The sequence below is a fragment of the Paroedura picta genome, chromosome 1 (genome assembly GCF_049243985.1).
Source record: "Paroedura picta isolate Pp20150507F chromosome 1, Ppicta_v3.0, whole genome shotgun sequence".
Taxonomy (NCBI): domain Eukaryota; kingdom Metazoa; phylum Chordata; class Lepidosauria; order Squamata; family Gekkonidae; genus Paroedura; species Paroedura picta.
Window position 1 is genome coordinate 86,292,359 of NC_135369.1, and position 17,684 is coordinate 86,310,042.

General features: G+C 40.6%; 1 protein-coding gene across 1 annotated transcript in view; it reads left to right on the top strand.

The window, feature by feature from the left end:
• Positions 1-17,330, top strand: part of EGLN1 (egl-9 family hypoxia inducible factor 1) — a 39,368-nt gene extending 22,038 nt beyond the window's left edge. Inside the window, exons 2-5 of the mRNA XM_077346376.1 lie at positions 7,431-7,550; positions 10,292-10,428; positions 13,766-13,833; positions 14,802-17,330. Of these exons, the coding sequence (XP_077202491.1) occupies positions 7,431-7,550; positions 10,292-10,428; positions 13,766-13,833; positions 14,802-14,866 (390 nt within the window). The 3' untranslated portion in view covers positions 14,867-17,330. The remainder of the gene's footprint in view (positions 1-7,430; positions 7,551-10,291; positions 10,429-13,765; positions 13,834-14,801) is intronic.
• Positions 17,331-17,684: the final 354 nt, after the last annotated feature.

The following is a 17,684-nucleotide window of genomic DNA, read 5'->3' on the forward strand; positions in this document are numbered from 1 at the left end:
AGGAGCACTAGCCAGTAAACATGATTGATTGGTTGCAGGGACTATTATTATTATTATTTATTGGATTTATAAACTGCCCCTCCCTAGATAAGCTCAGAGCAGTGTACAGTGTGTGTGTGTAATAGAAGCTGATGGACCAATTCTGGCTTAGTGTTGAGATATCTGCTTGGCATACAGGAGGTCTCAGCTGTGTGTGTGTGTATGTGTATGTGATTGAAGCTGATGGACCAATTCTGGCTCAGTGTTGAGATATCTGCTTGGCATACAGGAAGTCTCAGCTTCAAGCTCTGGTTTTTCAAATTACTTTTAGGGGCTGAGAGACTGGAGAACTGCTGATCTGGATGGATCAGTAGGCTGCCATATAAAGCAATTTCATCATATGTTTATAAGAAATAAATTTCTAGAACAGATTTTGGTGATTATATTTACCTAGGAGTTGTGTCAGTCATAGATATTACTCTGAAGTAATATGTTTTAATAGCCATCTACATCTATTCTAGCATGTTCTAACTAAGCATGATTGGCTTTCAAGCATTCTAAAGGTTCCAAAGAAACAACATATTTTTGTATAAATCAAGCATTTATGAATATTTAGAAACGTAGAAGAGTATGTTTATGTGGCACAATGATCTAGGTAAAATGTCATAGTCCCACTGTATACCACATTGGTCAGACCCCACCTAGAGTACTGTGTGCATTCCTAGAGAACTCACTTTTAAAAGTATGTGGACAAAATTGAGAGGTCGGAGAAGAACTACGAGAATAATCCAGGGGCTGGGGTCCAAGGCCTATGAGGAAAGCTGAGGGACTTGGGAATGATCAGCCTGGAAAAGAGGAGGTTGAGAGGGGACATGATTGCTGTCTTTGAATATTTGAAAGATTGTCACTTAGAGGAGGGCAGGGAAAGGTTTCTGTTGGCAGCAGAGGATAGGACTTGCAGTAATGGGTTTAAACTACGTGGAAACGATATCGGGTAGATATCAGGGGGAAATTTCACAGAGTAGTTCAGCAGTGGAATCAATTGCCTAGGGAAGTGGTGAGCTGTCCTCACTGACAGTCTTCATGCAGCGGCTGGCTGGCTGGACAGATGCTTATCCTGGATGCTTCAGGCTGATACAGCATCAAGCAGGCATTGGAATAGATGGCCTGTATGGCCACTTCTAACTCTATGATTCTATTCTATGATTCTAGGAACTTGGATAAACTATTAGGACTGTGATCTGTACTGCTATGTTTAGCTTACTGTAAGCCAGATCCTATTATGTAATTTTTGTACTACATAATGTGTCATGTTAATAGTTATGGTATTTTTCAGTTCTGTCTTTTAGATTTCTAGTTATGTCTAGAAATGTACAATCCTAGTGTATTGTTCATTGAATGCCCTTTTTTGTTGATTGTACTGATTCAGAATGTGTAATCTGCCCTAAGTGCCAGTGAAAAAGGCAGGCTATAAAAACAAATTAAATTAAACAAAACAGAGTACATTGGCCTGCCCCACAGAAATCAGTTCTATAAAAGAATATATCTCATTCCTATTCTACCTAATTTGACATTAGAGGAAAGCATAATTCATTAAATACATATCGGAGAGGTTCATAGTTAGGGTGTAGCCAGTTTATATAGAAGCGCTTACATAGGCTAATATGTGCTGATTCATGCTTTCTTAAGGTGTGAAGTAACACAGCTCTCAGTATCCTAGAGAATAATTGTTGCAAACTCTTTTCCATTTGTCCTTGAATTTATTCTGGGCATAAAGCCACTTATTCATAAATAACCTTTCAAAGCTGAACAGTGAAAAAAAACATGTCTGCAATTTATACATGAACATAAAACTAAGCTCTCAGGCCTAATACCCTAAATGGTGGTTTAACATTAAAATCAATATCATGGAATATCATGGAAGAAAAATTGGGTAGTAATACACTTCAAATTATTGCAGTGGTTTTTTGTTTGTTTGTAAATGTCAGTGCATCTTTGCAAGTTGACAGTTATTCTGTTGTGTGTTATTTTCATTAGTTACTATACTAGTTTCCTCTTGATTAGTGCATAATGTATCCTGTGCTTCCTCCTTGGCTCTTTTTCATAAAGCAATCTTATAGCTGCTGCTTTTTCCAGCAACTTCCTTTTTAGAGTGGTGAATGCTTGTTCGTATACTTTTAAGCTGTTTCCATCTTAACAGTCTTTTGTACCTTGATAATGGATAGAGGTGGACATATAAGCATTTCAGGATTTTTATAGTGCATTTTAAATGTAGCAAGATGCTTTTGTGGAATGGTGGTTCATCTGTCAGACTAGGATCTAGGACAAACAGGTTCAAGTTCCTTCTCTGCCATAGAGGGTACCTCGGTGCCCTTGGTCCAGTCATACACTCAGCCTCTTCTACCTCACAGGTTTGCTGTAGGGATAAAATTGAGAAGTGGAGAACAATGTAAGCTAATTGAATTTCCGTTGGGTGAAAAAGTGGATATAAATGAAGTAAATTTTTATCCCAAAGTGAATATTTGGAAGGTTCAACAGGGCTCATCTTGATACTTATGAGACACACCATATTGACTACAGGGATCATAAGGAATATCAGCATCTCAAGATGCCTTCCAATATTGCTATGGAGTTATAGGCCAGTTGGACTATGTGAACAGTGCCACAGAGTACACGTTCCACTGCTGGATCAAGGAAATTACTTTTCTCACCACTTTCTGCATACTTTTCAGTTCCCCTGGCTATGTTCTGAGCAGAAAACAAATAGTGTGCTTATTAAATTTCAATGTATTTATTTTTGGTATTGTATCATATGCAGAGAGGGATCTCCAAGAAACACTGGGGATCATGCTTCTGAGAAATACTAAGGATCATAACATGGAGGCAGATTATGGTAAACCATGCTTGCCTGGCTGCCAAGACAATCCTAGGATCTCCTGGCTACACTACACATGACATGCAATAAATAAATAATTTTGGAAAATAGATTTTGTAGCAAGACAATGCTTTGGGGATCATTAATTCTTAGTGTTCCATAGGTCAGAAGTGACCTGATGGCACTTACATAGCAAGAATAACGTGAATTTGAAGTAAGGAAGTAGCTGGAGGTTTGTCCAGAAAGACTAGTGGAAATGGGAAAGAATAGAGTTGACTGATCAAAGTTTCCTAGTTCTGAAACTTTATAGGAAGCTGCCCTTTTTGTCTCTAGACACGGTCTGCACAAAGGTTTATTATTATTATTATTATTATTGAATTTATTTCCCACCACTCCCTTGCGGCTCGTGGCGGGTTACAACAGTATAAAACCCCATAAAATACATTAAAACCAATTAACATGTCAATAGTTAATGACTACCTGGCAAGAGCGGCTAATCAACTACCCATTCCCCCCCTAGCAAGTGGAGAGGGGATACTGATGGTACTCATGTCTAATCCCAATCCTCAGGTCCCGGGGGGGCGTAGATGTTAAGCCTGGTCTCAACCGTAAACCTGGCGGAAGAGCTCCGTCTTGCAGGCCCTGCGGAATGATGGAAGGTCCCGCAGGGCCCGCAGCTCTCCCGGGAGCTCATTCCACCAGGCAGGGGCCAGGACCGAGAAGGCCCTGGCCCTGGTTGAGGCCAGGCGTGCTTCCCTAGGGCCGGGGACGACCAATAGATGATCAGGCTTTCTTATTTGTTATTTATAGTCTACCTCTCTCACAGAGACTCAAGGTGGATAACATATAGTTGAGTGTACACTCAATAAAATGGACATGCACTAACAATGCATTAGGAAATGCATAAAAAAGAACTGAAACACAGCATAAATATTAACATGACACATTAAACAGTACAAAGCTTACGTAATAGGGGCCTCCGTACAATAAACTACACACAGCAATATAGATTACAGTCCCAATAATTTATCCAGGTACGTTTGTGGACTATTTTGTCCAGTGTGACCCTGTTGCCTGCTCAGAAAGGCCCTCTTGAATAGTTCAGTTTTCCCAAGGTTTGTGGAAAACCAGGAGAGCGAGAGCTTTCCTGACTTTCTGTTCAATTGTGGAGAGAGGAAAAGCAGTCATAGTCTGCAAACTGCTAAATTTTAACTTCAAATATTATAAAGGATTGTCAATTACCAAATAAAAAGCTAAAGAGGAATACCATGAGGCTTCATGACATATCTTGTAATGTTCTTGTAAGATTTTATTTATGCTCTCCTTCCATTAGAATATAGATGTTTCAATATGCAAGGAAAGTCATTGTGATGACCCCTCTGCTGTTCTTTTCCTGCAACACTATCTTTGTTGAACACAAAGTCTGATATTTTCATTTCAAGTTACTTATTTTTGCCAAGTCATACTTACTGTGATAACCAGTTTTGTAGAATAACCAGTTTTGCAAATAACAATCTTCTGTGTCGCTGTGTTAAATTATCCATTTCCATTACTGCCCTATATTTTAACATTGAAATTATATTTTTAAAACTGATCAGTGTCCTTCCTCATTGTTGATTGTGCTGTACTCATTTTGCTTGTACTGTGATTCTTACAGTATAGGTCAGGCAAATGTACCCTATATACTCACGTATAAGCCTAGTTTTTCAGCACCTTTATTCACATTGAAAAAGCCCTCCTCAGCTTATACGCTGGTATATATGGTAATTGAAATAAAGCCCTGCCCCAGCCAGTCTGTCACTGCATTTACTTTTGCAAATGTGCACTGTAAGCTGAACTTGCTCTGGCAGCTTGTAGGACATTAATGGTTTGACTGAAGAATTTTGATCTTTTTTTTTCCTTTTGCCTTCACTTCTTCCTCTTCTTAATCACTTCCTTCCAAACTGTTCTTTTGGTTTAGTTTCTGTAGGTGAGGTAGGGTGGGTTTTGGGGTTGCTTTGGGATTTACTTTTTCTTTCTCTTAGTGTTTCTTCTTTTATCTGAGGGGCAGTACTGCTTGTCTTTTCTTCTTGGGGTTGTGTTTCTTTTAAAAGTATATTTTTACAGTTCTTTCAGTTTTCAGTTTTACAGTTCTTTATTTCAGTGTTTTGTTCTGGGGGGCACTGTAGCCCCCAGTTTGGTAGCTGTTGTTGTAGTAGGTTGCCAACTTCAGGTACTGTTGTTCTGCTCTGGTTTGCTGGCCTGGGGGGCACTGTTTGGTTCTCCTGCCAGAGCTGTTCTCACAGAGTAGTTCTATCAGAGCTCTCTCAAGGTGTCTGGCATCAAGAGACGAATGGAAGGCAATTGTAAGCCACTTTGAGACTCCTTTGGTCAGTGAAAGGCAGGGTACAAAAACCAGCAGCTATTCATCCTCTTGACGTTTCCGTATTTGTTGGGGGGGGGGGGCTGGATAGGAGAGCCTGTGTTGATGGAGCATTTCCCACCCTCAGCTTATATGCGAATCTATAAGTTTGCCAAGATTTTGTGGTAAAATTAGGTGCCTCGGCTTATACATGGTATACATAATTGTATGATCTAGACTAGATTTTTTTTATAGAGAATGCACATACTTTTTACTAGAAAGATGGAAATTGTTCCAGGAATCAGTCATGTTTCACATGGTATTTGGAGCTCTTTCATCTGATCTATCTTTTCCAAATCGTTTGCTTTATCTTATTTTTCAATTCCATTCCATTCTATTTCAAAAGCCTAGGGCTGATTGTTAAACACAGATTTCCTTTGGAATTCTGTTTGTTCCATCTCCTATAATCACGTTCAGGACACTGGCTAAAATAAATTGTTAAAGTATCCTTTTAATATCTGTATCTGTGCTCAGCCTCACTTATTTGTGAATTTACATAACTGTTTTGATACCCTTTGGTAACACTTTTGGATGTTCCACAATGGAAACTGTCAAATATATATTAATTAAAATATGAATGTTTTGTGTTGCTTGAATGGTTTGTGTTCCTGTTTGTTTCTAAAGTGAAAACTAAATGTTCACATTGAACATTCACAGCTGGAGTGGCATACAAGCATAAGATCTGTTTGATCAGACTAGTAGTTCATCTACTATAGCAGTGGTCCCCAACCTTTTTATCACCGGGGACCCGTCAATGCTTGACAATTTTACTGAGGCCTGGGGAGGGGGGGTAGTCTTTTGCCGAGGGACGCCACCACCTGGGCCCCTGTTCCACTAGCTTTCCCGCCGGCGCCCCTGACTTCCCGCTGCCCGCTGGGGGGTGCTGCCAGCAGCAGCTGTGCAGTGCAAAGCCGAGGGGGATCCCCAGCCATGGCAGCCGCTGGAGAGCACCAAAGGTGAGCTGGCGGCAGAGTGGCAGGGCAGCCCCCGAGGCAGTGGCTGAGGAGGAGGAGGAGCAGCAGCGACCCGGTACCAAGTGTTCTACAGACCGGGACTGGTCTCCGGACCGGGGGTTGGGAACCACTGTACTATAGCATCCTTTTTTTTCACACAATGACCAACCAGTTGGCCTGGAATGCCAGTAAAGAAGACACAGAGGAACAGGACTCCCTGAACGTTGCCTTGTAGTAGTAATATTCTGAGGCTTATTTCCTCTGGATGTAGAAGTTCCCTTTATTAATCTTGGCTAAAACCAGGAGTGCACTGGGAAGAAAAAGAGCACCGACTCCCACCTGCCTCTAAGGAGGCAGAGTGTCCGTCACCTGGTGCAGAGCTCAGGCACCATTTACTTGGGGCCAGAATGGTGACAGCAATTGTTCCTGAGAACGGCTCTGAGTATGGGACAGGTGCTCTGCTGAGACAGTCAGGTTCAGAGCAGCAACCAATATGTGTCCAGAACAGCTACTGGCATCCACCACCACCATGGCTGGGCCCACTGCAGCTCCCAGGGTGCTCTGCTGCAGCAGCCAAATTTTGGATTTTTCTGCAACCTGAAGGGGTCCCCTAAGTTAGCAGAAAAATCTGTATAGCCTCCATGTGGCTCTGATCATCATATTTAGCTATCTGTAGATGGGGGGCCACACATGGCTAATAGCACATATATTATTTTCAAACTGAACAACAGCAGAAAATTCAAATGCTTTAGAAACTTTTAGTATTTTGTGTGGTACAAAATAATAATTATTTTCCTTACTTATATATAGAATCCACAAAAAAGGACAACATTAGGGAATCCTGGATTTCCTTCTGATATGCATCTTTTGAATACAGTAGAATATACCATTGCTTCTGATGTGTCCTCTGTGCAGGTCCATTCAGGTCCTCAATTGTGTAGCTGATTGTTTTAGATCCTTCTAGAACTAAATCCCCCAGACTGACAAAAACAATTCTCAAGAAATGTGCACATTTTATTTTTTAAATTCAGGCTATTTTCATTCAGTTCAGTCTTTTTACATAAGTTTACATTTTTTTTCCTTCTTGGAAATAATCACTGAAAGGTATAAAGGAAGGCCCTTATCTCCAGGCAGAAAAAAGCAGTGTGGGAACCCATTTGTAGAGAAAGAAGGAAAAGTTGCCTCTCTATTCATAGGCTGCTCTCTTTGTTTTAAATTACAGGCAATGGTAGCTTGTTATCCAGGCAATGGAACAGGATATGTGCGTCATGTTGATAATCCAAATGGAGATGGAAGATGTGTCACATGTATATATTACCTTAATAAAGACTGGGATGCCAAGGTAAGTCTGTTTCAGAGATCTGTGCATGCTTGAATAGTTAAAAAAATGATTTTTAAATTCCCTTGAATAGCTGGTTTACTTTCACTTTTAACCTGAAATGATTATGCATTTTGTATAAAGGGAACACTGGGGGCCATTCCGCGCAACCAGCAATGTAGCTAAATCTGAGCACTATTGAAAAGCGCTGCAATTAATAGCGGCAGGTCTCGGGAACGCACACAGCCGTTTTTCTTGGAAAAAAGGCTCTCCCACTAGCGCTGTTCTCATAACGCACAAGTTTCCAGTCTCGCCGAAATCGCAACAAAGGAGGCGATATTTTACTGCGCTTCCTCCCGCCCCTGGCCGTCAATCAAACAGGACAGCCAATTAACTGTTGTGTTCGTGCTTCCCTTTAAAAACCCGAAAACACCTGTAGCAACGCATATTCGTTCATTTGATGTATCAGAAAGACCTTTTTCGCTGGCGTAGGAGCTGGAGCTTAATTGTTTTCACGCTCTTAAAGTTAACTCCCCCCCGCCCCGGCGGGTTCAATTTCTGGCCGAAATTACGGGCAGTGTCAAACGGGGCTGTATTGTGCTCGGAAACTTTACAGACAATTGCTTGTGGAGGGATTTCAGCCGAAGAAGCATCGCTTTTTCGTTGCTTTTGACGGTTTAAGGGGGGGGAATGGTGATCGCTTGGGTGCAAGAGATTAGGGAAGGACGTGCTTGCTACCGCTATATTAAGAACGCACATGTCTTTTTCGGATGTGTTGCAGGTTGTTCTCAAGAGTCTAGCAGTTTTTTTAGGGGGAATCCACTAGCAGTTTTTTTAGGGGAAATCCGAAAAGCACTACAAAGCGATTTTTGCGGGAGTGTTGCAGATTGTGTACGACGTCATGCTTAATGTTAAAAACACAATGGTGTTACACAATGGTAAGACTTCAGCAACATTAACACTGTGCGGAATAGCTCTGGTTTCCACATGTCTCCCTCTTCAGAGCACCTGATGAACACAGGCTGAGCAGGGCTGCAGCCACTTAACTCCCCATGATGCATTCTCTAGCAGCCAAGTGCTTTTATATCAGTGTACCTGTGGAATCACACAAAGTGGTTGTAAGAGCCAGTTTAGTACAATAGTAAGTAGGTTGGTTAATAATACAGTTCTGAAAAATTGCTACTCATGGTTGCTGTAATAAAAATATTCATGATAATGATAAATATAATTTTATATGGAAAATGAATACAGTTTGGATCTGCTTTCTGAAATCTAAGAAATACATTGAGGCACCAGCTTTAGGAAACACATGCCTTCTGCAGTGGCTGTCGTGGAGGTTGCTAGGCAAGCGTGCTAGTATTGCCAGCTTTCTAGCATTGGTTTCTGTTAGCAAAAGGGTGGGGGGGTGAGGAAAGGTCTCATCCAAAGGCTTTCTTGGGCTTTGAGAGAGGATTCTTTGAGGTCAGACCTGATAACAACCATGCCATTTACATTATTTACTCAGGACTGGCTGCTTTTTGGAGTTATAACAGTTCATCAGCTTTCACCCCATAAAAGTTAGTGTGGTGAAGCAATTAGAATTTAACTACCATTCTGTCTGCCATAGAAGCTCACTGGGTGGCCTTGGGCCAGTTGTTAATTCTTAGCCTAACCTACTTCACAGTGGTGCTCTGAGGATAAAATGGAGGACAGGAGAATAATATTAACTACTTCATGTTCCCACAGAGGAGAAAGATGGGGTATAAAAAGTAATAAATGTAGCTGAAGGGGGAGGGCAGATAAAAGATATCTGAGTGGAAAGGACAAAAGGAATCACTGGCAGCCTTCAAGCAAAGGTTGGATACACACTTTTCTTGGATGCTTTAGGATGCTTAGGGCTGATCCTGCGTTGAGCAGGACTAGTTGGACTAGATGGCCTGTATGGCCCCTTCCAACTCTATGATTCTATTATTCTAATCAAGAAAAGGTGAGGATATGGGGGCTGCCAAGAGGAGGGGAAAAGGAAATAATGGGAAGGGGGCATGCAGGAGAAAGTGAGGTGACCCTCACAAGTCCTTTCTGGGTTCCCCACTGTTCTATCAAGCCTGGCCACCAGTACTGCAAATGGGGCCATAGTTTTGCCATGTAGAAGCTGCCAGGGGAACGGTTGAAAGAAGCTAAAGATGGGAGGCAGACAAAGTGAGGTTGGCTGCTGGGTGGGAAGGGAGCCATAGGGGCTATCAGGAAGGCACGGTGGAGGATGGGATGAGATGCCACTCTACATGGCCTTGCTGGTCCCCTGCTTCTCTCAGTGTGTATTTGAATTGATAAGTAAACTAGTACAGAGACTGAGTGAATGCTTGTTTGCATGACCAGAACACACACACACAGTACTTTTTGATTTTCTCTGATAGTACAAAGATTTATTATTGTTGTTGTTGTTGTTTGGATTTATAGCCTGCCACTCCCCTAAGGCTTGTGGCGGGTAACAGCATATAACCCCCCCCCCAATAAAACCCCCTAAATGGCTTATATTATACTCCGCATTTTCATTTTATTATTACAACCATATGGGATGGGTTAGGTTGACAAAGTCACCCAGCAAGCTTCCTGGGGTGGGGGGTTGAACCTGAGTCTCCAAGATCCTAAGCCAACACCAACCACTGCACCAGTTTATTTTTATAGAAACATACAGAGAAAAACATATACTTCTACATGGCTAATATAATTTACTTAAGCATCATAAGTACATATTTAACCATTAAGGTGTTTTAATTCTTTTTAAGGTAAGTGGCGGTATTCTTCGAATTTTTCCAGAAGGCAAAGCCCAGTTTGCTGACATTGAACCTAAATTTGATAGACTGCTATTTTTCTGGTCTGACCGCCGCAACCCTCATGAAGTCCAACCTGCATTTGCTACAAGGTAAGATGAATAAGTCAGAAGATTTCAGTTAGTAAGTGTAGGAGGGAATTGGCCTCCTGGGGGTAAAGCGTGGCTTCTGCAAAGAAGAAGAAGAAGAGTTGGTTCTTATATGCCGCTTTTCCCTACCCGAAGGAGACTCAAAGCAGCTTACAGTCGCCTTCCCATTCCTCTCCCCACAACAGAGGCTGAGAGAGCGCTGATATCACTGCCTGGTCAGAACAGTTTTATCAGTGCTGTAACGAGCCCAAAGTCACCCAGCTGGTTGTGCAGAATTGAACCTGGCATGCCAGATTAGATGTCCGCACTCCTAACCACTACACCAAACTGGCTCTACACCAAACAAAGGGAAATATATCTGTGTTACCAACCTTGTAGAATTCCATAAAAAACTGAACAAGCTTGTAGACAATAGTGACTCAGTTGACCTTATATACTTCACCGACGGTTCCTGAGTAAATTTAAAAGTCATATGATAAGAAGACAGGTTCGCGTATGGATTAAAAAACTGGTTAAATGACAAGAAACAGGAATAAATGAACAGTTCGCACAATGGAGGGAAACAAGCAGTGAGGTCCTGCAGTGATCATTATTTGGCCTGGTACTACGTAATTTGTTCATAAATGATCTGAAACTAGGTCTGAGTAGTGCAGTGGCCAGATCTTCAGATGACATAAAATTATTCAGGATAATGAAAATCTAGGATTACTGTCAGAGGATTTGTAGTAAGTAGCTCAGTGAAAGTGTCAGCCAGTATGCTGCAGCAGTGAATATTAGGGGTTACTTGGAAAGGAACTGAACATAAATGGCCAATATTATAATGTCCCTGCATAGATCTATGGTGAATCAACCTTTGTAATACTGTGTGCAGTTCTAGGCACAGTATTCAAAAAACATTTCAGAGCCATAACAAATATAGAAAAGGACAACCAAGATGGCTGGGGATTGGAGAACCTTCCATATGAGGAAAGACTGAAGAGCCTGGAATTTTTTAGTTTAGAAAAGAGATTACTAAGGGGGGACGTGATAGAGGCTTATAAAATTATGCATAGGGCAGAGACCTGACAAAGATAACTTTTTCTCATTCTCCCAAAATACTAGAACTTTAAGGGCATCCAACAAAACTGATGGGCCATAGATTCAGGAAATACTTCTTCAAACTATGAGTGATTAAAAAGTGGAATTTGCTTCCAGAAGTTGGAGTGATGAACACAAGAATAGAAAGCTTTAAAGGGGAATAGATAGATTCATGGAGGATAAGTCTGTCACTAACTACTAGCTATTGCGACGGAGGTTAGCCTCTATGCTCAGAGAGAGCATCTGAATCTCAGTTCCAGGAGGCAACATCAGGGGGAGGCCTTTCTGCCCTGTTGTTGGCTATCCAGAGGAACTGGTTGGCCACTGTGTGAGACAGCATCCTGGACTAGAAGGATCACTGGTCTATGGTTGAGGCTGGGGTCGGTGAGATAGATATATGCCCCCCCCCTACCAGGTATGAGTTTGCATCTTACCTCCTTCCCCTCCCCCCTCTAATAGTGGGGGTTGGGAGTGGATTTTCCACCATGTTGGGATTTTATGTCTTTTAATTGGCGTTTTTAAAACTTTGTAACCTGCCATGAGCCAGTTCCGGGAGTGGCAAGGAATAAATCTAATAATAATGATAATGATAATAATAATGCAGCAAGGCTCTTATGTTCTTAAAGTTCTGTCCAAGGGATGGCTAAATATCAGATAAATGGATATGCTATATTCCCCAATGGAATCCCCAAGGGATAGGAAGAGTAGGGAAAGTAGAAGTATATCATGTTCAGAGTTGCAGAGCCCACATGCCGTTTGTTGCCATGGTGGATCATCACTGTCCATCTGTGTCTATTGACTCTGTGCAGGTTGCCCTTCAGTGAAGGTAGCAGCCATGATGTAATATCAATCACAAGCTATGCCTGTGATATGATCAACAGCACACACCAGTATGCATCTAGCCACTCTGCTGTGGGGTTGCCAACTCATTTGTTCTAGCCTGGCTGCCTCCAAAACCATTGCATACTGCTAGCTATTTGACCAGCACAGTTATCACCATCATGGTAATGCATGGCAATGCATAGGGGCAGCTATACACTGCAATCCATCAGTGCAATTCTCCAAGACACAGGTACAAGAGAGGTTGCTCCATCTTCACCACTTCATTTGTTGCCACACATGGCCCTACTTCATACTTCTGCCTTCATTCCCAAGTTCCATCATACTCCTGAGTGTTCATACAATTGTCACTTGAACTGACTTGTTCTGAAAGGAAGGCTCCCCAGCTTCTCTTGGATTTCCCTCTGGGATTAGTTTACAGCCTGCTCTGCTACTTTTTTGATATCAATTGCCAACAGCCTGGCTTCATTTTGATTCAAGCACAGGTTATCTGTGGATTTCTGTAACAGGAAGGTTACAGGAGCACAGCAACTTCCTTGCTCATTTGGAATGTGTATGTCCTTTCTCCTGCTCCCTTTTGACCTCCCTTGCTAAACAGTCAATCTCAGTGTCCCTGTTAGGAGACCTGATCACAAGCCCCGCTGGAATCCCAAGTGCTTCTTACAAATCATCTATCTGATGAGCTCTGCTTTACAACTGAGATCTGTGGCACCACCCCCAGGAGTCAAACAACAGTAGGCAGCAGACACATTTCATTCAAGCACAAGACCTTCCCAGCAGGAATCTGTTCTTCTACTGTACTCATCAAAAACTAGAAGATTTTCAAACAGACATCCCAGATAATAAAGCCCATTGATTTCAGTAGGACTCCCAAGTAAATCTGCACAGGATCTCAGTCTCAGTACAATAAAATTGTTTTAGACCAGAGTAACTTGGCATAAGATTGTGCTGTTGCTTTTATAGAAATAGAAATAAATAAATAAATATAATTAAGAAACTGTCTAGACTCACAGAGGAGGTTGTTTTTCGCTGGACAAGGGCAGCAGTTTGGGTCTTGGAATTCTATGGACACTTGTTCAGAAAACTGAAAAAATTTGAAGGACTTGGCTTATTTTTTTAAAAATCTGCATAATGCAGTGATATTGTATTGATATAATTCCTTCCCTCTGTGAATGAGTAGTATGCGTTATCTAACATTTGCTCAGACAATAAACATGTTTATGAAGCAAAATGGCATCATTCTAGATTTGTTAAACAGTAGTATGCAAAATAATTATTTCTCTTTTGTAATTGGATGTACTGTACAAACTGCTACTTAGGTTATCTTATCATAAGGTTTTGTTAAATGGAACTAAGAAAAGGAAATGTAGAACTGTTAAAACTTAACTGTTTCCTATTGCTACTTTGTTTTCTCCTTTTATAGGTACGCAATAACAGTGTGGTATTTTGATGCAGATGAAAGAGCACGCGCTAAAGTAAAATACTTAACAGGTAATTCAGTTCTTTTATGCTCATGGTCCATAAAAGAAGTTATGGTCCATAACTGGTCCATAAAAGAAGTTATATGTTGATAAGATGCAGTTTAAGACTATGGTATCTGTTTAGTTTCAGCAATGTTACAACTCTGGTTCATAAATAAAGTTGAATATACTGTCTAGGTAGAGTGGTAAAATGGGGGGGAGGGGTGTCTTAATTTTACTTTTTTCTCTCCTGCCCAGCCCTGTAGAGTCTGATCTGGTAACAAAAACCAGTTTTTAAAAAATACATGATAAGAATAAGTTCAAACTCTCAAATTATATAGTAGAAAGTGATTAAGCCTATTTCATTCCTACTTAATTAATAACAATAGTAAGCAGGCGTACATTTTAACCCACTGCCTAGCACAACCTTTCTCAACTTTTTTACCATTGAGAAACCCCTGAAACATTCCTCAGGCTTTGAGAAATCCCATGATAGTGCAGAATATGGTTGGGAAGCATAGCTGTGTACATGCCAGTTGGGGCTCCATCCCTTCCCATTCCTTCATTAGCCATTTTGGGAGGGGGAGGTGGTCATATCACCTGATAAATGTTTAATTTAAAATATATATAAAATTAACTAACCCCCACCCATTCACGAAACCCTTCCAGGGCCATCAAGAAACCCTGGTTTGAGAAAGTCTGGCCTAGCAGATGAACAATACTGTTGGAACCATTCAGCCTTTTGTTGTGCTTTACTGTATTGCAGTCTTAACTACTTGTATGTCATGCAGCATCCTAATTCTTAACCTTTTGTCATGATGTAACTCAAAATAGAAATTAGTTTACAATGAAAATATGTAACTGGAAAATCTGTTTAGCCTCTTTGTCGCCCTGATTTGTGGATATAGCTGTTTGCAGAGGAGGTTAGAATGTGATGTTTAATCTTTTTCACTTCTTTTTGTTTATGTCTGTGTATCTGTTTTGTTTTTACCCCCACAGGTGAAAAAGGTGTGAGGGTTGAACTTAATAAGCCTTCTGATTCAAATGGGAAAGACGTTTTATAAAGCATTTGATCTAGCAGATGCCTGTGCTACATCCTGTCTCTTTGCCATCCTCCTCCAAGCAGACTTTGGCGCTATTAACTTTTGAATGTGAAAAATGGGGAAAAGGAAAATCAACGCCAAATTGACATTTTGAATAAACAAATATTGGGGTTCAGTGTTGCATCAATTGGATTTCTAACCGCTGAAGCATTGTACTACATGATTGTGACTCCAGTCCTACGACTGCTTATGTGAAGATAAGCAATGAGAAAAAACAGCTTACACATGAAGTGCCCTACATAGAATTTTTTCATTCTTTATACGTTGTCGGATCAGTCATCCAGCTCAATGCTGTTCATATCCCCCTTTTAAAAATATGGTTATAGTTTAAATTTTAGATAATTTTTGTATAAGCAGGTACAGCTGATTAAAATTTAGCAAAACAAAGATCTCCAAAATAGCATTTATCTATTTTTGTAAATCATCCGTTCATGCTGTTCTCCTCCAGTATAAAACCTAATTTAAAAGAGTTGCCAGTAACTGATGATCACTTTGTCTTTACACCTAAAGTCAGAAACGGAGCACTTTAATTACCAGCTAAGAACCCGATTGTTTTATTTTCGTATCTTACACTAATTTGAATTTTTTTTAAGAATGCTGCTGTATTGTGTTGACTTGTCTTCTATGAAACTTTTTTAACTGAAACAGATGCCTATCTTAGCTGTCAATTACCTTCTAAAATTTGTGGTTTTATACATTGCATCCAGAATATCTGTCTTGTTTGAGTTTTCGAAGTGACTGGCTGGCACTAAGTGAACTTGACACTATCCATACTGCCCCTGGCACAGGGTATTGTGGGTGCATCCAGTAGGAACTTCACCTGTGAGAGCCACTTGATACGAATGGAAATGACTGAAGAACAAAGCTGTGCTCCTAGGCAGCTCCTGCTTCTTTCAGTATGGCCCGTGTAGGTGAACTGCCAAATGTATCATTAGACCCCTCTAACACAAGGGTTTGAGCTTTTAGATGTACTAAGACCCTTTCTACTGCCTTGATGGGAGAATTCTGTCTTGAAATGAAAAACATCCTCTTTGCCACTGTCTGTAGGGTAATTGAACTTAAAATCACTTTTCTCTTAAAGTGCTAGCATCTTTTTCTCATTTGTAGTTTGGGCCCTTAATTGGTTACATAGTATCACGTATTGAATGCGTTAAGACTGCAGTGCATCACTACAGGCTTAATAAGGAAACACTTCCATATTCTTGAGACATTTTCTCCCTATAAAAATACTGACCTCTGAGCAATACTAAAGATATTAACAAGGACAAAAATTACCTCTTTTTTCAGTTGAGGAAGCAATAGAGAATAAAGTTCATTCAACCAGGCATGTATGAAATCTTTATTTTGTAATGGTGGGTCTGTGCTCAAATGTAACCCTCCAAAGGGGTCCTTCCAGCCTTGCAAATATGGTTTTTTTCCCACTTAAACTTTCCATTACTTGTCCTTTGATCCCTCACTTAAATCAAAACAATGTGAGTGTACAGAAATATTTCTGTATGTACAACTTTATGACAATTTTAGCCTCTGTATAGTTTGTACTCTTATTAGAGACCTTTTCTATGGAAAGCTGAGTAATTTTTATTAAAAAAAGACGTACTATTCATGTAAAACATGAAAAAGATTGTTATAGTGACAACTGACAGGAGGAAGGGGGAAATTCCGAATTGTGATAGCAGTTTAAGGGGACATGTGGTAAATGTCTTGGGGGAGGGGTTCCCCAAACAATTAGTTGTCAAAAATTTAACTGTTGGTTCTTCTCTTTGTCCCAGTAAATCGGAAGAAAACATATCTACTGTAAGTGCCTCTGCAAACCTGACCAAGGAGTGCAAATCTTCTTTACTGTCTGGCCTGCAGTGCAATGCACTGCCTTAGGCCTAAGAAACACCATTTCTAACTTCTTGTTAACAGCTTTTTTATTATGTTTAGTAGAAGTTTGGTTTTGTGTTAGAAATGCACAACATAAGCCTTCACATTTTTATTTTCAGTCCCTATATTAAAATTAACAGTGTCTTACATTTGTGCTCATTAGGGAGATTTAAAGTGTGCTTAAGTCTCCCAATTTACTTACAAAAGGTCATCAAATTGGGTCTTCTAAGGTCAGTTTAGAAACTGTTCATGTCAGTAAAATCTTCAGCCTTGGTCATCTCCAAGCAGGAACCTATTTCAGACTATTTTTAAATTGTCTTATGGCCTGTATATGTGTTTGGTCCTGGTTAAAGCTTCATAATGCTATTTTTATTTTGTGACATTAGCCAGCTGTAAAACACAAGACTTTTATCTAGCAGGCAAAGAAATTCAAGATTCGTTTGCAGATTTCCTATTAAGTCATGTAACTTCTGAAAAGCAGTGTTCATTTCTGAAAGAGCTCTCAAAGTGCTTGTAAAGCTAATCAAATTAAAAAGATGTATAAAGGTTCTTGAAACAATGCGGTGATTTGTAATTATGTAACTTGGTGTAGTGGTTAAGAGTGGCTCCTTCTGATCGGGCGAGCTGGGTTTGTTACCCCGCTCCTCCACATGCAGCCACCTGGGTGACCTTGGGCTAGTCACATTCCTGATAGAGCTATTCTGACCAAGCAGTAATATCAGAGCCCTCTCTGCCTCACCTACCTCATAGGGTGTCTGATATAGGGAGAGGAAGGGGAAGGTGATTATAAGCCATTTTGAGGCTCCTTCAGGTACAGAAAAGCAGCATATAAAGGACAGACTAAATGGACATAAAAGTCATATTTTCTGTCTAGCCGGGATATAGGCAGCAGGGTAACAAGTTTAAAGATTTA